Consider the following 20165-nt stretch of genomic DNA (forward strand, 5'->3'; position numbering starts at 1 on the left):
AGGAAGTGTAGGGGAAGGGAAGAGGGCTAGGAGAGGAGGGGGAGGGCAGGGTAAAGAATCCCAATGTGCAGCAATATACATATTAATAATGCTGTGTAATACCCATCAGTATGCATATTAATATATTATATATAAATATATTAATATGCACACATATAACTATGCATATTTATTAATATCCTGACACAGGCAGGCAGTCAGTTGGGACAGTTCTCTAATGCTAATGCCATCTTATACAGTATGAACAGTTCCTAACCTTTCCCTGATTCTAATGCTAATACCACTTTATACTGTCCTCTCAAATTATGCTTCAAAGCACTCGTACTGACAGTAGGAACAGTTCCTAACCTTTCTCTGTTTCTAATGCTAATACCACTCGATACTGTTCTCTGATATCATGGTTCAAAAGCACTCCAGCATTTATATCTCGGAAGTTCTAAACAACATGCACCAATAAAACAAAAAACAACACCTCCATTCTCCGTTCTGACCTCAACATAGAATAACAGGCCAATGAATGAGAGTTTTGAATGCCTCTGATGATTTCTAAAGCTTTGTTGAGGATGCATGAATCAAACAAAGAAATTCAACTGGCTTGATATGAAACAGATCTTGCCTTTTTTCATAAACATATAATATTGGCCAAAGGAAGCATATGATACAAACACCACCGAGTTCTGCAAGATTTATAATTGACCTCCTGGTGAATGATACCGATTACAAAACTTCCCATAACCGTAATTGAATAAGTTATGAACCCTCTGATATAAACTTTAACAGTATGTTTCCAATATATCGTTGTTAAACTCTTGTGCAGTTTTACATATGTGTCAATATAGAGATGTGTGCAGGTGTTTAATGAAGAGCATGGAATTAAATATTTAAACAACCAATCAATTAATCAAATCAATATTAAACCAGGATTTAGGCTTTTTGAATTCCATCTTTCAATAACATGACACTTTTTGGAATTATTCAATTTCTACATTTTTCTCTTTTCTTTTTATAAAAAATGTTTTTTTTAGTAAAACTTTAAACAATATATAATTTCATAATTTTTAATAGAAAATAATTTTTTCAGTTCTCTAAATAATTCTTATCTCATGTTGTTACATAACTCAGTGACTTGAAATGCAGGTACAAGCTTTGGTTACTTCTTGTACTTTAAAATGTAGGAAATAACAAATTTATTTGTCAATAGAGCTGTTAGCATTTTTTTTTTGCACTTTATGTTGCGTCAGTTTGGATGCCATACTACAAATTTATTCCATCATTCGATATGAAATCGTTGTCGGGACGAAGTGTCAATATTTATTTAGACACAGAAAGAGACAATTATTGATATCTAAGAATAAAATAAAGTATACATTTTGCGCCTCCTTTGTTAAGGGGTGGATTAAAGTAATTTATATGTACAACCAGATGCACATCACACCTCTCTACCATGCACCCACTCCCTCTCCCTCCCCCCTCCCTCTACACTTAAGAGAAAGAAGATATTCCACCTCTGCAATTTGCCCTAAACTCATCATCTTCGAACAAGAGTATCTTTGTGACAACTTTTAGGCAGAGAAATACCAATTGACTGCAAACATATCCTTTGACCAATCCTCCTACAAGAAACAAGTTCAACCATTTTTGAAGAAAAAAACATCTTTGTTTTAGAATTTCATTCAATCCTTTTTTTGTAACTCAACCTCCTTATTTTCTTTTTTCACTGTAGCAATGCTGAATAAAAAGAAATGCTAGTGTTCTGAGTGCACAAAATGGCTACCTCAGACCCTCTCCTTCCCCCCCCCCCAATCTCCTCTAGGATCATGAAAAGAATATAAGCCTCTAAAGCAAACTGCCTGCATTGCTTATGAAATCAGCATTAATGAAATTCAAAGAAAAATTATTCAAATATGAGATGAAAAGCTCATATCGATCAGATTTACCACTTCATGAAGCATGTTTAACATCAATCCATGCAAATCAGTCAAAAGAAGAAAAAAAATTATATTTTCTGTAAATAATCATGATTTCAATATCATTCAAAATGCAACCGATTTTTCTGTTTCATGCATCACAGATTGGGAACTAACAAACGATGGTGATACGCAAACGGAAAACAGACCCTGCTACAAGTCTTTTACTTCTTCGTTATTGTTCCCCCTCCTCCCTCCCCCCTCCCCCATCCTTCATGCTATTTCAAGATGCACTCAAAATTGTTTATAAACTGGTTTACCTCTTGTTATCCAAGCATTATGTGACCTAGGAATAGGTGCTGAGGATCAAAGCAAATGGCACGGATATTTTTCATCACATTCTTTCGTTTGAGAATTTCTGCATTTTCGTTTTAAGAATTTTTACGACTTTGTCAATCTCACAGTTTTCCCTCGCCATCAGTACCTCATTTCGGTTGGCTGTCTGGCCTGTGGCAATTAACACAACCGTTTTGAAAACATACCTCGTTCACCAGTTTAAGCCGAAGACCATTATCAGTCTATTCCCGAAAAGTAATGTTATATTTCTAACTCCTACCACTGCATTCCTTATTAAGGGTAAAACAGGGCCAACTTTTATGTATTTACAGTTCCTTACTATAAGAAGAAAAAAAAAAAAAAAAAAAAAAAAAATTTAAACAGGTGTTTTTATCATTGCTATGGAAACTTATTTACTGCTACACAACAAACTACAACAGACCTATTACTTGGTCATCTGTTTTCCTTATCTTTCCCACTGTTCTTCCCATTTCTTAAAAAAAAAACAACAAAAAAACCTAATTTTCTAAACAATTCACGATAAATAAATATATTGATAAGTGTTCAAATTTTGGCGCTGCCTTTTCCAGAGCACCTTGAGACTTTAATAAAGTCTTCTTTCCTTTACAGTGTTTACCAAAAGATTCGCCCTTTTCACCCCAAAATGTGTCTCTAACATCTTTTCCATCATTACCAGAAATCTCTTACCCATAATTCACCCTTCTAAGTCTAGTTCCAGTTTGTATTATTTTTAAACAGGTTGATTGTTTTCTTATACTAACTCCTTCATGTCTTTCTCACCAGAACTTTAACCATTTTCTTATTAAACTTTCTAAACAATTTTCGATCATTTTTATACAATATGATAATTTTCAATGAATCTCATTGGTCGCTGCTGTTTTTATGAAAGCATGCATGGAATGTGGATGGCGATGATGAATACCTGGAATAAACTGTGGATTGTCTACTGGTGTCATACCTCCTCCTCCGTATCTGTGTGGGTAGAGCAACCTCTCATCGTGACCTGTATGAGCAACGCCAAAATGGGATGTCTGTTAATATACACGGGGGCCGTGATGCATATTTGGAAATATCCGTTTCGCGCCGGACGGACGGACGCATGGACACATCAATGTTTCATGTTTCCAATAAATAAATGATATGATAACATCACACTTTTTCAAGGAAAAAATCCTTCAGTTGTTCCACCATGTTGTATACTCCCCCAATCCCCACATCCAGGGCTCCCACCAACACCCCCCCACAGCTCCCCACCATCCCGATCTTCCCTCATGCCGTGAAATTTGTTACAGATAATATATTTTGCTACACCATCTTCAATTCCTTATCCATCTTTGAATTAAAGGAACTGTGTGCAGGGAAGAAGATGACAGGAGAGACCTTTTAATATGAACTTTGCAGGAAAGAGCTTTCAAAGGTTTTTAAGAAACGATGAAATTGTGAATTTTTTTTCTTGAAACGGTCTCGGATCGTCTCCAGCATATTTTCTTTGGAGACCTTTAGTGATGATCTTACCGTTTCCATTTTGCATCTCGTTCATGCCGAAATCCTCTCTATTTCTATTGTTAGTTTGCTTCTTCTGCTTCGGCGGCCGCACCTTCTTCATGATCCGATAATGTTTCGCTAGTTTCACCGAGAAGATGATGGAGGGTAAGAAGAAAAACACGGACCAGCCGATCGTAAACCACAAAGCATTCTGGGGGAAGACGAAGAAAAAGAGAAAAAGTTAGAAACATGTCTGCGTGAACATGACCAAAATGAAGAGGGGATAACAATCTATTTGCGAATCCTCCAGAAATTTCAAACAATGTCACCGTTAATTGCAACATACTCGCTGAAGAAAATGTGAGGCACGATAACATTTCAACCGAGGTATATTGTTTCCAGACAAAGTCTTCATCGAGCCGTCATCACACAAATTTATTTAACGGCGATCAATACAACTGAATACAGTCGGCCAACCTTGGCCTCGTCCTACTAACGGCTCCTAGGTGAAAAACTCTACAAAATTATGAATGACGATGACCACCCACTACGTGTGTCTCTGGACAGAACAGTGTTCTCTCAGAGTTGTAGGATGAGGCTGCCATTGGCCAGTACAAATAGGCACCCCTCTTCATTTATTCCACAATGTATAAAACTTCATAATTTAAATTTTAATCGCTAATTTGTCACCGTGCACTGTTTTTATATGTCCTGCTTTGTTTATTTGTTCTTGCCCTTTTGTAACTTTTTAGTTTATATTTGTATTTGTATAATACTGTTTTTATAATGAGCATTCACTTACCCTTTGTGGGGTTTAATAAGTTTATCTTATCTTATCTTATACAATCTCCAATGGCATTCATAGTGAAAATACTCCTTCGACTGCATACTCACCCCAGAACTTAAGACGTAACCGCAAGTGTAAAACAGACCCGTGGAGTAGATATCGTAAACGTTGTAACATTTTGCAAAATCGTTTTCAATCTGTAAAATCGTAGAAGAAAATATAGGGGGAATGAGAAGAACAGAAGGAGAAGGCTAAGAATCAGCTGTCTGTTGGGGGAAAAAAATCATTGAACTAAAGTTCACACATGTGACATCTTGAATTGAGACAAATCAAGAATCCATTTCACAGAAGAAAAAAAAATCATTTATGGCAATGTGCATTTAAAACAGAGAAAATTATTGAATTGATTTTTGATGCAAACCATATAAACCTTCTATTATGCTTGTCTTGTGACATGTTAAGAAAAAGACAGAGAAAGTGAACTGAACTGGTGTGAGGGGGAGGTCAGGGACAACTACATGTAAGGCTTTAATGAGGTTTTTACCATATAAATTAATATTTCCATGGATAACATGTGTATTGTTGATGGTTGGAGGAGTGGGGTTGATCACCTCTGGGGGTGGGGTTGGGGGTGTAGAAGGTGTGGACCACTGCTTGCGGTCTTGACCCAATTCTACAAGTAGGTTATTCCTGACTGGTTAATTATGTAATCTCTAGTTGAATAGTTGAAACAGTGAAAAAAGTTCCTTGCTTAATCCTTAATGAATGAGTAGGATCTGGTGAATATGACCATGTTACAATTGGGGGGTAAAGGGGGGGGGGCTGTGATGGGTCTAACCACTAATACTCTTCTTCCCCCCTCCAAAAGAATTGTCTGAAAACAATTTTTTTTAGAAAATAGGTTCTGCCTTGCCAACCAACCCCCCCCCCCCACTCCCCACATATCCCACAAAAGGATTGGACTTCCCTAAATAAAGAAGTCTTAAACTAACTACACCCCTGAATCTGGTGGTAAAGGATACCCAAGCTTTTTGGGGGGTATGTGAAGGAGATACTGTGGTAAGGTTAGGGTATTGGTAAGGCTGTCAAATTTATCAATTCTTTGACAATGAAAGCTTCCCACTGACTGGTTCCATGTTACAGCTCATATTATCGAACAAACGGTTTGACTCTCAGAATTACCTGGTGAGTTGTCTCATCGTAGTAACTTTCACCGACATTAACCACGGACTTGATATAGACTTCGGTGATGTTCACGACGAGTTCGGTCTCATTGACAGAGCTGACGGCAGCCTCCACCTCTGCTGCAGCCTGCAGGGTACTGTCGATGCTGGATGGCAAGGTTTCGTTGACGTGTTCAACCGTAGTGATGTTACTCTCTATGTGGGCCTGTTGACCATGACAGAAGAGCAAAGCACATTATTAACCAATTAACAAGAGCAAAATTGTTTTTTGTTTTGTTTTGTTTTGTTTTTTGTTTGTTTTTTGTTGTTGTTTGTTTGTTTTGTTTTTTGCTAGGTCTAGGAAATGATTGCTTTTTGATAAAATCGATGGTGCTATAGAGACTGCATGCATCCTTTTTCATCGGTCCAGAAACAAAAATGTGTTCCTCGACTGATTGTGTTAAGATTTCCAGATGCCTGCTTAACTTGAACAATTCTTCCTTTTTTGGGGGCTAAGGCTATGAAACGATTGCTTTTTGATAATTTAATGGTGCTGTAGATTCTGCATGCATCCTTTTTCATCAGTCAGAAAGAAAAAATGTTGTTCCTCGACTCATTGTTTTAAGATTACCAGCTGCCTGCTTAACTTGAACAATTCTTCCTATGACACTCGTCAACAGGATATGCTGGTGGCTGCAGTTGATTGCTTGATTACAATTAGAAATAATCTTTAGGACAAGACCACATCATCAAAGCAATGTTTCTTCATCCGAACATATGCAGCAATTGAACTTTACCAAGTTACAAACTTACCACGGACTGCGACATAGGATCAACAACCGATATCTGAAGACTTCTTAGGTCTTCTGCGATATCATTTAATTCTTTTGTTTGATTCTGTAAATATAAAAAGACCATGAGAATTTTAATCCTGTCCTAAATAGAATAGACTGGAAAATCATGCACGTCTCATATAACATGAAATTGCCCGAGTTCAAGCCCAGCTGATATACACCATGTCTGCTCAAACCAAAAATAATTTTGAAACAAAGACCTTTTTCTTGGTTTTTTTTTAGTTAGTGAAACTTGATGTTTCATTTTCTCTTCTCTTTTCTTCACTTTCTCAGATGTCTCTCCAATCATTTTTTCATTTCGATTTCCAGCTATCACTTTTAAGCTGATTTTGTCGTTCTTGCTGGGGGCTTGAAATTCCCGTGGGAACTGACGCTTGCTTTTAGTATGACTGTGTGTCATCTGCTACTAAACATTTCACATTCTTTAATAATAATTCTGATATTTTACACACTGATATTACAAAGTAATGCCAGATAATCCACCAGATAGACATCCAGCAAGTTACCCACCCCCAACCCACTCCTGCCCCTTTCAAATATATGTATATGTAAAGAAGTGGGATAAAATCAAACGAGAACCATGAACTTACTGGATTTGCAGCAGCAATTTCATCAAGCTCGTCAGCATAGCTGGTCAGATAATCCGTTCCATTAAGAACTGGGTTTGGAAGCTAAGCAGGAAGAAATGGGTATAAAAATACCATGAATTTGTAAAAATAAAATAAAATACAACTCTCAACTTCTGAGTTTGCATTGGATATGTGAAAGAGCTTAAGGTGATGCATTATAAGCACACAAACAAACAGTAAAACTTAAATCTCAATTCTTTTCATTCGGACAAGATGTTTGAAGTCTGGTGAGACTGTTCGGGAAGAAGAAAAAAAGGAAAACAGAGAGACAAGGTTTGAACTCCGACCTGGCATGAATCATAGGAAATCATGTCAACTCTCACAAAATATTAAACATATGTAATAAATATTAAGCTCTCCCAAAAGACGTAATCGGTACAACTTCCTGGGATGAGAATCTGTGAATGAGATTCTCGCGGTACGGCTCTCCAAGAATGAAAACCTACGGACTAGAATTGGCAGGGGGAGGAAAAAACAGTAATTCCTGAGAGTCTTGTAAAATTAGACCTTAAATCTTTCAGGATTTTATTGGAGAGAGAATGAGAAGGATGATATTTCAATGAAGGTAGAATGAGTGTGCGACAGCAAAGCAGAGACAGGTGCTGCCATGGGATGAGTAGATCTGGTGAGAAACTTCACTTCCTCATCTGGATTAAGCAGAGTGGATATACCATCTCCATCGCTGCTGTCATGGTAGTCGTCCTTGACCCCGCAGTTCACCCCGCAGTTCACCCCACAATCCCTGAATTTGTCCCCAAAGTTGTCCCAATGATTGTCGTTATCATCAATCTAAAGACTGGGACCACACAACAGTTTGCTCTCTACCAGGTGGTGGTACTCACCAGCGCTTGGTACGCCTCGGCATCAAAGTCATCGATCCCTACTTGTGAAATCAAGTTATTTAAGTCGTTTTGTAAGTCGGGGGGAATGATTCCATCTAGATCCAACGAGATGTCTTCGATGTCTCCTACAAGCCCATCCAATTGGCCTTCTAGATCCTCAAATTTCTGCAAGCAGGAACAAAAAAAGAAGGTTCAAATGAAGGTTTCATCCAGTCCTGAAGCACCATCTGTAAATCAGGGAATAACTAATAGAGCCGTCACATAGGCAACGTTGATATACAACACTTTTAGTTCAGTTTAAAACATAAAAACTTCAGCTTGGCAAAAGAAAAGGAGCCAGAACAAAGATTGGTTGTTCAAAGGATAACCCCTTAACTGCAATTTTTTGGGGCTTAATCTTTATGTCATATCCGGAAAACAGTAGACAATTTGACGCAGCCAGCTCTTCCTGCCCGCCCAGGTCTAACTAACAATGTTACTCAATTGTTTTAATAAATTCCTCTTTAATGAAACAAAAAGTCTTTCCCCAAAAAAACTTTCCTATGATCTTCATAGAAACAACAAGGTAAATATTAATACCACCCAAAAACATTATTCCTGCATAAACCAGGTAAGAACAGTCACTGCGATTAGCATTTGTATCTTACGAGAGTACTTTTATCAAAAGAGATGATATTCTATTAAAAATTCTGTACAAAATGCCCTTTGCACCGCTAATTTCCTGAAAAATGCTAATATTGTCACACTTTTCACCCCCAAACACAAATCCACCAAACAACGGCGGTTTGCTATAATATGGATCCGGTTGATAATTCATTGACGTAAAACACCCATACGTGTACAGGATACTATATTCCGCTCGACCAGATAATCTCTTGACATTGGCAAGGACTAATTCAGAAGCAAAAACCTCTTATCTTCTCCTCCTTTACTATTATCTCTGATTTATATCGGTGGACTACACTCACCTTTTTCATTTCGTCAAAGTCGATCAAATAGTCCAGTTTGATAGCTTTGTATAAAGTCTCATCATCTTTGCATGCTTCTAGCATCCCTGAAATTGTTACCTCGTAAGAACCGTTACCGTAGATGATGTCTCCTAACCAGTAGCCATCGGTGAGGGTGTTCGGGTAGTCGATAGTCTGCGGGGATAAAAGAAGACCCAGAACATAAAAAAAAACAATCCTCTGTCCTTCGATACTTTCCACTTTGATAATCTGCAGGATCTCAAGAGGAAAGGTAACTATTAATAAGTTTCTCTGAAAATCAGGCTGACTTGGATACATTTAATACTCACTATTGCAGCTTAATGGAGGGGGGAGGGGGAAGGGGGGGTTGGGGTGGGGGAACTTAATTTCTACATCCCCAGAGCCACGGTGACTCTGGTAGAATGCTTATTTACGACTAGAGGAATACAGACGTGAAACCACATCGTCTTTACCATGACTTAAGAATCATATCTGCAAATTTATATAAACCTCTACCAACACTGAGTCACTTGACACATTGCAAGACTCAGTAGCCCTCAAAAAAGACCCGGATTGCACCTCTATCGCCAACTGGCAGAGAGAGATATGGTTTAGGAAGCTTGTCAGAAATGCTTGTCGGAAGCTTGTAGGAAGCTTGTCGGCAAACCGCAAGACTTTAAGACCATCTGAAATTAGCAGAGCGACTAATGTAAGACAACAAGAGCTGTCATAATGAAGTCTTACCTCTTCGAAAATCTCGAAGGTTTCGAGAGGCGTGCAGGTAGCGGTGGCTAAGCTGAAACCGGCAAACATCGCACAGGTCAGGAGTATGAGGATCGGGAACAGCACGAACATAAAGAAAACTGTCCTGTTTTGGTGGGAGGAAGAAGAACGGAAAACAACTGTCAAGATATCTTTTGTGAGGTTGTTTAAAATTGTTCTTTTTGTTATATCAAGCATATAAATATTACGTGAATGATTAGGTTACTGATCATTTGTCCATACCATAGTGGAATTCATTTCATAAATGCCATTATCTGTGTATCAAATTTACATTTATGCTAGTGACAAACTTCAAGAAATAGGGAGGGGAAAAAAATAAAGTCCTGGCCACCGTGACACCACATCGGGAAACAACTTCTAACTGCAATGCAATGGATGGCAAAATTGCTTATTTGTGACAGAGTCACAGACTATCCCCACCCACTCACTATCTCCATGGTAACAACTCTGTTCTAGGCAACTTTCAGTTGGCTGGAGATATGGCTCTTTCCTATAAAAGTTTGTAAACCAGAGGGACAGTGGCTTTAAATCTAAGAACTTGAAAGCAGAGGTACTGTGTATCTTTTTGGATTTCATTAATAACGTACCACCTTCTTCATTATCCCCTTGATGGATGATTCCAAGACAAGCAGTTACTAACCATAACCAAAACATAATCCATGCATGAGAGGCAATGCTTCACTCCACCACACACCCACCCCCCCCCTCCACTCCCCTCCCCTCTCCTTCAGATTGGAAAAAAATCCTACATTTCCAAAACCCTTTTTAAAACTTTTTAATAAAATTATTTAACATTAACCAATTAGACAAGTCCCCGGTTTTTAGTCTCTAGTGTTTTGGTGGCTACCGTCATGGGCGTCAACAGGTGGGGGACGGGGGGGACATGTCCCCCCACTTTCAAAAGTGGAGGGGATATCATATCATTTGTCCCACCCACTTTTCAGAGCAGTTATTAAAAAAAACAGGTAGATGGTGATGAGTTACTATTTTCATATCACTACCCTCCAGTCCCTTGGACTGGGCGGACGAATAGGGGTGTAGGGGTTAAGTACTTAAGGCTACATGTATTCTCCGGATATGGTAGATCTTTATTGTTGAGTGCCGGCTAGGCGCTACACACGCTCTGCGCGCAGTGTCTTTTTCTGATTATTATTATTAAAGTACCTGGGCACATAACAACTGACGTCTCGCACCTACATGCATGTATTATATATACCATTCCACTCATCCCGGAGGTGACGGCGCCACTATTTCAATATTTCGTTTGAGATGGACGCTGTGTAATTGGTCTCCCTTGGTGTCAGAACGGCATCTTTCTACCAGTACTTTCTGTCGGAATTTAGTTTTGTGAGACAAAATTTCTCCTCACAGATCTGGTTCTGATGTAACTAAAAACGACTCAGGAGGGCCGTCTCCTGCGATCTAGGGGGTCTTATGTACCCAAAATTTTCTGGTACGCTACGCGCCAACCAATGGTGGCGCTCCGCTTAGATAGTATAGTGTCCCCCTCACTTTCTGAAACCTGCTGACGCCCATGGCTACCGTTGTACTAATATTTAATGGTTGCGCTACTTACCACATGAGACAGTTGCCACCACAGTTTGAACAGCTTGAACGTTCCCTTGGACTTCCCTTACGGTAGCATATGGTACCCATGGTGAAGCCCAGGATCATCAAAACCAGCACGAAGAGTATGGAGCAGCTGACCCCGAGAAAGAACAACCATCTGCCAAAAGATTGTCAATTGATGTCATATGATAAACTAGACACTGCAAATGGTTTCCATTGGGAAGTAACACTGATAATTCTACTGAAATGTGCATCAATTGCAAAAAGGAAAATATTTGAAAACCAAAAATACCAACAAGAATTATTCCATTATTACATTAGAATTATGGTTGTGTAAAAATGAAAAGGTGGTGGGGAGGTGTAGGGATGGGAGGAACCAACCTCCACCCACACCTCCCAACTTAAGTAGCGGGGGAATGGTCCAGTCAGGGGGGGAAATGGTCCAGTTGCGGATTTTCAAAATTGAGAATTCAGAACCAGAATTAGAAATATTGAAACACTCGATACGATAAACAGAGAGAAAGATTTAAACTTTCAGATCCTAGAAGCACTATGACATGTTAGATTAACGAAACGTTAGTCACCGGGTGAACCGTTAAAACTACGGTATCTCTCGAACAGAACAACAAATATCCTTCTTAACTGTTTGGAGAAGTTATCCATCACAGAGAAGATAGTTGGGTTTGCAACTCCACTTAAATGGGACAAAAACATAGCCGTCATCTTAAGCTAATATGACAGAGATTATTGTCATGAACAACTCCCCCCTCCCCCCCACCCAAAAACAGCTAAGAAAAATTTGGCTCTGGTTTGGGAGAATATCCTAGTTCAAACGTTGTATCTGGGAGCTGTCTGTTTTGTAAAATTTTTAATGTCATAGTACTAATTTGATCTTAACCATTTGTTTTCTCTTGGTTTTTCTTTGTATTTTATTTTTATTTCCTGGATGACTGTTTGTTTTGTTGAAGACCAATAGAGTCACTTTCAAGAAACTAAACTGAACTGAAATTGACAAAACTACATTCACCAAAAGAAAATTATAGCATTTGGAGAATTCAGAGATTCATTGTAGCTTTAATTTGAGAGTGATCATGTTTCCAAGGTTTGCAGATTGACCTCATGTGACCTTTGACATCTACCAATTTCAAGCGGGGTTCTTGCACTCGCCAAGCTGGATCTGCAATCCCAGTACGATGATGATAAGGATTGTGATAGGGATTGTGTCTGATTGATGAAAGACAAACTGCATTGCATACCTATAATTTAACCAGTTATTAATCGAATCTAAATTCTCTTCGTATCCTTTTTGAACATCTTTGACAGCATCGTTCACCTGTCAAAGAGAGAGAACAAACAATTAATGAAAAACATACAAATAAATACAAGCTGTTTAATAAAGCCTGAACACAGTTTGGTGTTTACCATGGCAAGCTCACCACCACGTTATTATCTGAAACAGTCTGGAGTTACCAAAAAACGTTTTCAACATAGACCTTGGCTTTCTCAATATCGGTCGCAAATTTTGCTACTGGTAAAATGTTTTAAACTTTATATAGCTTTGGCATTTATGAATTTTATTAAGTGACCCTACCCAAACATCACCATCTCACTTTTACAACTGATAACTCTAACGTGAAAATAACAGTGATCAAAAATTGGACAGCGCGTAAGGTTTTTCATCTGAGTTAAGAACGTGTGGACAAATCTACTTGGTTTGGGTGGGGGGGGGGAATATTTGTATTAAATGCTCATACTGTTGTGTTGTACAGTGCTACTAGCATTAGCACGATATAACCTGAAAAGGCTGAAGTGACGTCAAAGACACAGAGCTGTTTCCCTGTTACTCTTTATATCGCCAGTGTAAAAGTTGCATTTTGCTCGTTCTGCCTGACTCTTCCAATATTTTGGGACGGAAAATTGTTAATTCTCCCTATTTCTGTGAAAGGCAGGGGGGGAGGAAATATTGGAAAGTTCTGCAAGGAATTTGGAGAATTGAAAAATACTTCATGAGATTTTGATCTAATAACAATCCCCTTCCCCTGCCCCCTCCCGCCCCCTCCCCTGTCCCCCTCCCCTGTCCCCCTCCCTATTTATTGCAACAAACATATATATATATCTATTACATTGGGAACAACTGTTCAAGAATCCGATCAGCAATGTCATGCCTATGCCCCTTTAGTCCACTCAGTAAGTATAAACATAAATCTACTTACATCATTTAGAACATCTTCCACTGTTTTAAAGTTTTCGTCGATGATCTTCTGTATCTCGTCGAGCTCACCAATAACCTCATAAGCTGTTTGGTTGGTTTCATCACTAATAGTGGCCTCGATGTCACCTAATGCATCGTCGATCTGAGGTAGTCAAAGCAGAAGCATAAAACATATTTACTTTTTAATTTTTAAATTTTATTTATTATTAATTTAATTTTTCTTTTCTTTTTAATTGAAAGGCACATTAACTCAAATTAAGCAAAGTTCCTTCCTATTCCTATATGCAAATGATGTTAATATTGTATTTGCTGTAAAAAAATTGCATGTTAGTGGTTGACAATTTTTCTTTCAGAGGTATGTACCTGGGGCAATAGTAAACAGCATTGGAGTTAATACATTATGAGGTATTTGTCCGCTGTCAGACATAACCTTTAGTTAAAGTAGGGAGTAATGGAAAAGTTAAAACGATGAGAGACTTATATGTTTAAATAGAAGGAAAAAGTTTTAAAAACAGATTTAAAAAAACTGATGCAGACATGACAGTTATTGTTCAGATGGGAAAAACAAAAGATGGAATCAATAAAGCTGAGAATATACTATGGGAGATGACCCCACAGTAGTGTGTATAGGTAGATGCCAGGTCAAACACAAATATGTGAAATAGAACAGAAGATGAGAGACACAATATGAAGAGGCAAGAAATATGCAAGGTAATATCAAATAATGTCAAACGTCAAAGTAAGGTGGTAATGATAATCTCAAAAACCAAAAATTTACAAACTGACCCATCGATTTATCAGAAATATTAACTCTTTACACTTGCATATATAATTGCATACAATCCATAAAAGCAGACATATGAAGGGGAAGAAAGGGTGTGAAGTGGGTCACTTCATGACTTTGTGCCCCTCTAATCCACACTCCTCCCCACCCCCCCTTTCATTTCCTCACCCTACGTTGCTGTCTGGTACTACAATCTGGTACTTACTTTTTGGTTGAATTCATCCACAGTTTCAACTCCGCCATTCACGTCGCCTATTTGATCTTGAGATATTTCTGGAAGCTGTGACAAGAAATCGTAGACTATTGAATGTTTATATGTAACATAAGGTGACCGTTTTTTTTCTCCAGAAATTCCAGGGACATGACATTGATCCTCTACCTAAAGTTGGTATGAAAGATACAGTACATACCTACACTGCAAATTGAAACTAGGGGTGGGGGAGGGAGGGTGGAATTATGATTATTCTCTCAGTACTTTGGTTGTTATATGTTTCGAGGAGGACGGCCATGTGGTCAAGTGTAGATCACCTGATCCAGAAGCAAGTATTTTGTCCACGATGAAAAATCCAATCACATGGATTGCCTTAAGTTGAATTATCTTTTACATACTGTTTGTACAGACCGAAGGCAAAAAGAGTAGAAGTGAAATTGCTCAGGGGCCCTTTTACAGGGATATGCCATGGACAGCATATAAAAATCCTGGTAAATTTCTGGGGACACTTCAAATCCAGGGACAGTAAATGAAATCAGGGGACTGCCCCAGGACAATCAGTGTCGTCTGGTCAAAGTAAAGTTACATGATTGCCAACATCTGGTTGTGACAGAGAATAAGCAAAACAGAATATGGCGGTATACACTGATGAAAAATGTATGAAATAGACTGTTGACACAGTATGGCCTAAAGCTTCATCCACAAAAAATACCATACCAAAAGTCCATCATCCATAAGTCATTCCATAACTCACCTGTGGAATGTTTCCATTAACCTGAGAGTTAAACTCAGGGATGTCGCATGTTGGGCAAGACGTTTTCACTGCCTCTATTCTTTGCTCTATGACGGTCAGATTATTCTTTAAAATATTGTCCTGTTCGATGAGCTCCGATCTCTCCTCGTTGATGTTCTTAAACGAAGTCTCCACGGACTGCAAATCTATCCGGAGGAGGAAAAAGAATTTAGAGAAAACGTTAAGACAAAATTCCCGATCCGAGGACTAAGATATGGATGAATTGTTGCAGAGTATAACTCCCATCCCCACCCCTCCCTCCATCCCTCCACCTGCCCAAACCCCCTGTTCCCCCGCCACCTTTTGACACAAAGCAGGTTAAGATCCCAGTTTACACATCAGGGTAACATATTTTAAGTGTTTAGATCATGTGATAATATGTATAACATATATATATATATAACTTGATATTGTGAAAGCTACACTGCAACACAATCTTTGAAATAACTGGCCCACACATATCCTGAATTAGTTTGTTCAACATCATACACCACATTCTATTGTTTAAGGATACTTTCTATTCTCACAGGCACTTTTGCTTTGCAAGTTACGACCCCACCCTTGAGATCATGAAAATAGCTAGTTCTGCATTGAATGAACTCTAGACCAGGAGAGGGGGGGTATACCTATTTCTTTATTTTTGTTGTTGCATAAACGAAAGAGGAATATATTCTTGAGCGATTCCTGTGGAAAAGTGACCTTCTATTTCCACCTACCATTTACGACAATATCGATAGCTGATATTATCCCCAGTTTTGTTGTGCCCTATCAAAGTTGACCTATGTGTCGTGTCATTGTTGAACCCACTTGACAAAAAATCCCTTAGTTTTTGGTTTTGCTTTCTATTTCAGTCTATTGTTTTGACTATGGATAGGCTAGGGTTACAATTTAAGTACTTTAAAGGGTATGAAGATAAAAAAATCATAAATATATTCCAATGCAAGTGGTACACTCTTACTAAAATGCATTCAAATTTTGGAAGAAGAAGAAGAAATGGATGCAATATTTTTTTCAAGTAAAAAGATGAAAACAAAACTTATGTTTTACTTGATGATTACGATTTTTCTTTACCAAAAAAAAAATCAGTAACTTTCATCCACGTTGAACTATCTTTATGTAGCCAATGTATGCATTTTTAATGATAAATTGGCTAATTTCTAGAATATTTGTTATGGCAGTACTCACAGATAAAATTACCATTCTTTCTAAAAAAAAGACCTGAAGTATGAGGCTTTACATGAGCTTTATTGCAATATTTATCAGCTCTGAAAATATCTTTGGGGAGGTGTCATAATTACTTCAGCAAATATTACACACATACATCACTCTACAGCTTGAAAGATTAGCAGAAGTACGAAGGTCATTGGTAAATTTTACAATGGCAAAATGCAAATACATCAAGCTGTCTGCAAGTAAACCAAATAAGACGTGTCTGATAACTGGTTGATATAAACTATCTTTGATATTACCGTTCATCCTTGTTTTTTACCTTATCCTATTTCTGTTTCACGGAATTAATCAGAGAGCAAACAAAAGATTTTAAGCTGATAACCAAGTATGACATCTTTATCTATAAATGTATACAAATTTTATAAGTGTCAGAGGATTGCGCAAGTCAAGTCAGTCTACCTCAGTTCGAACCTATCGATGGGGTACAAGAACTCAATATGTTCCACTGACGCAGCAATTTTGCTGGTCGATCTGGAGTATTTTTGGCAGCAAGTAGTAATCGAGTAATATTGCACAGCAGTAACATGGCACTTTCATTCACTAACACTATCTATAATAGAAGAGCTGTCTGCAAACTGTTACACCCTAAGACCCAGAATCATCCATGAGGAATGAGCCATGCCCCCCCATCAGACCACCCACCATCCCCCCACCCCCACCCCACCGCTCAGAATCAATGCTCAGAATGGACGGAAGCTAGCTTGGACTATGGATTTGACGTTCAACGACAAAAGTCAATAGATCTCTGTCGGCAAGTTTTGAAAAGCTGTAATTTTTTATCCAACGTCTGGAAGAGTCCTGTAACCTGCAGTCATTTACACCCAGTTTCGGTTCGTGCCCCGTAGTCTGTGGACCATTGTCGTAGAATAACAACGCGCATGATTTTTGCTGATGGATTAGCAACTGGCAAGCAATCTTGTTTTAATCATTACTACGGAAGCCTACAATACTCCACTGTATCGAAACAGCATACAGTATGTATCATTTATTTGTACTAATACGTTTTGAGATTCAACAACAGTGTGGTCAGACAGACGATGCACCTCCTTACCTTCTGAGAGTTTGTCAAGGTCGTCGGTCACCTCCTCCAACTTTAGATCTTGTTTAATGTAAGTTGTTACATCGGTTGCCAGGGTGTTTTCTGCAAAGATGTAAGAAAACTTCCAATTGTTGAAAAAAGTTTTTTTTTTTGTTCTTGCAAACATTGAGAAACCCAAAAAACCCAACTGGCATTAGTTATTCCTTGCCAGTTTATACAGTATATATGAGATCATTTTAACATACATACAAATTGTGAGCAGACATTTTTTTTAATCTTAGTAATGTGGATCCACAGACTTTGACCTCTGTTGACCTCAAAATGACCTTCCACCTCTGCAGGAAATAATACTGTAGGGTTCTTCTACTTAATATGTCGCATAAAGGCACCAAATATGAAGTTCATCCACCTCATTGAGTTATTGAGTTTACAAGGCAAGGCATCAGACACATGAAAACAAACTTGATTTCTGTTACAGTATTAGCTTCAACCGATGATATTTACCTTTATTCTACCTGGTGACATGAATTTCTTTTGTCCCATGTCACCACCTGTCTGTGAGACCTAGACATGTACACACACACCCATACACACATGTTTGTGTTTCATTCAGACCGAGGACCCCATTGTATTTTCCATGGTTCAAATCCACGTACCCTAACTTTAACAATACCCCGTACAACAGAATTCTTCCGAGGACGTGGTGATTCTTTAGAAATCACAACCGAGGACCTGAAATTCTTTTGCTCAAGTCCTCGGTCAGATAGCAAAACAAACGCACATGCACACACAAGCCATCACCGTCGCAATGATTCCTTTTGCCTTCAGTAAGGAACAAAAGTCCAAGAGCAAAAGTACAAAAGTCAAAGTCAAGAACAAAAGTCCAAATCATCTGTATTTTTTATTCATTAAATTCAATTCTGGTAGGGATAGGTAGCTCTAGGATGAAAAACTCACGCCCTTGGCCAGGCAAAAAATAGTCAACTTGCGACAAGGAAATGCAACATTGCCTTAATCAATGATGCGTGCAAGCTTGCCGTGTGATTGTATCAGGACAAGATAATAAAACAACAAACAAACAGACAGACGGATGGACATTGGACCGTTAGATGGGGAGATTAATTAATAATACATGCATGATAGCATGGACAAACTTTATGAGAGCTGCATACATAGCAATTACCATGACACTCACATCAATTATTCACACTAATCAATCAAGCAAGCACAGAAAAATAAATACATAAATATAAAAAGACAATTCAAAATGTGTGATAACATTTTCCTGATAGTCAATCTTTCCCACGAAAAAAAGAAAAAAACTTCCTTGAATTTTCTTGCTTTTGTTTTCTTTTCAAAAGTAATGTCTTGAAAATATAAGCTATGATGTAAACTGAGATGATACATTCTGATCATATGATGATTGTGTATCATCTGTGTGTCCTGTTTAATATACAATTTCCTTTCAATAGTTAGATGTTTGGACATTTTATTGTTATTGCTAACTTTGGCCAACATTGTCTTTTGTATTATATACGTCGTTGATCTCTTTTGTTTAAATTTACGTACATTCTGATGTACACTTATGAGCACACAAAAAACTTTTCCATACATTTTTATTAATTTATTTTCACCCTACCCCCCCCTCCCAAAAAATTGATACGTAGGTTTGGTGAATAGAACACCAGCTTTTGGATGGTAGAACTCCCTATCTTAAGGATCATACAGTAGGCTTTCCAATATTCTTGTCTCCAAATTGATGGATGGTGGCACCAATTTATCATTCTGCCTATTAGAGAGGTAACTCCAAAACTGATTTCTGTTGTCTGAATAGAGATTTGGTCTCTGACAACCATTCAAAATTTGCCTTGGAGCATGTATGTATTTACCCTTTAGGTATATAATAAAGATGAAATTAAATAATCCATTGATCCATCCCTTACGATATAAAGAAAAGCCTTACATACAAGTGTAATCTTGGAATGGCCGTTCAAATACTAGAACTGCTTGCTGGCAAAACTTGTTACTACTTGTCAAGATTTTTTATTTCTTTTTAAGACCTCACGACCAAGGTCACATTCAAATGCTTGTAACCAATTTGCTCCATTAGGGAAGAAGGGAGTGCAATAGTCGTGTGAAGACAAGTAAGTGGAGAGTGCTGTTATCCTAATGCACTGATAAAGAGCACAGAAGGTAAGTGTGCAGTAAATTGGGAGAAGATTTGTAAGCCAGGGCTAGAAGGGATTAAGGGATCTGTCAATGATAAATCTTGGAAGCCCTGTCCACTCAAATCTTTAATACTACTACTACTACTCACCTATTAAATTAGTCCGAAGTAATTCATCGACAAAGCCATACTGGTCATCGACCATAAACTTCACTTGCTAAACAATGAAAGAAGAGACCAAACAGTAAATAAATATGACATTTTGAAATATTGAACAAAGAAGGTTTTGAGGGGTGTTATACTTTTCAACGGAATAAGAGCAGAAGAAAATCTGAAATGTTTCAAGAAAGATGAATATTTTAAGTAGGATTCAATATGAAAATAC

General features: G+C 38.1%; 1 protein-coding gene across 5 annotated transcripts in view; it reads right to left on the reverse strand.

The window, feature by feature from the left end:
• The window catches only part of LOC139967452 (prominin-1-A-like), a 58164-nt gene that overhangs the window by 16052 nt on the left and 21947 nt on the right, over positions 1-20165 (reverse strand). For 2 of the 5 annotated variants that reach the window (XM_071971281.1, XM_071971280.1), the window contains exons 6-22: positions 19931-19997; positions 17626-17715; positions 15306-15490; positions 14546-14620; positions 13558-13698; positions 12601-12677; positions 11352-11501; positions 9737-9860; positions 8993-9166; positions 8025-8189; positions 7144-7224; positions 6513-6596; positions 5719-5925; positions 4644-4733; positions 3780-3960; positions 3187-3267; positions 2228-2266 (exon numbers count right to left, since the gene is read on the reverse strand). In XM_071971281.1, the coding sequence (XP_071827382.1) occupies positions 2228-2266; positions 3187-3267; positions 3780-3960; positions 4644-4733; positions 5719-5925; positions 6513-6596; positions 7144-7224; positions 8025-8189; positions 8993-9166; positions 9737-9860; positions 11352-11501; positions 12601-12677; positions 13558-13698; positions 14546-14620; positions 15306-15490; positions 17626-17715; positions 19931-19997 (2011 nt within the window). The remainder of the gene's footprint in view (positions 1-2227; positions 2267-3186; positions 3268-3779; positions 3961-4643; positions 4734-5718; positions 5926-6512; positions 6597-7143; positions 7225-8024; positions 8190-8992; positions 9167-9736; positions 9861-11351; positions 11502-12600; positions 12678-13557; positions 13699-14545; positions 14621-15305; positions 15491-17625; positions 17716-19930; positions 19998-20165) is intronic. The other 3 variants (XM_071971283.1, XM_071971282.1, XM_071971284.1) reach the window with 3 other exon arrangements.

Source organism: Apostichopus japonicus, chromosome 5, assembly GCF_037975245.1.
Source record: "Apostichopus japonicus isolate 1M-3 chromosome 5, ASM3797524v1, whole genome shotgun sequence".
Classification (NCBI taxonomy): domain Eukaryota; kingdom Metazoa; phylum Echinodermata; class Holothuroidea; order Aspidochirotida; family Stichopodidae; genus Apostichopus; species Apostichopus japonicus.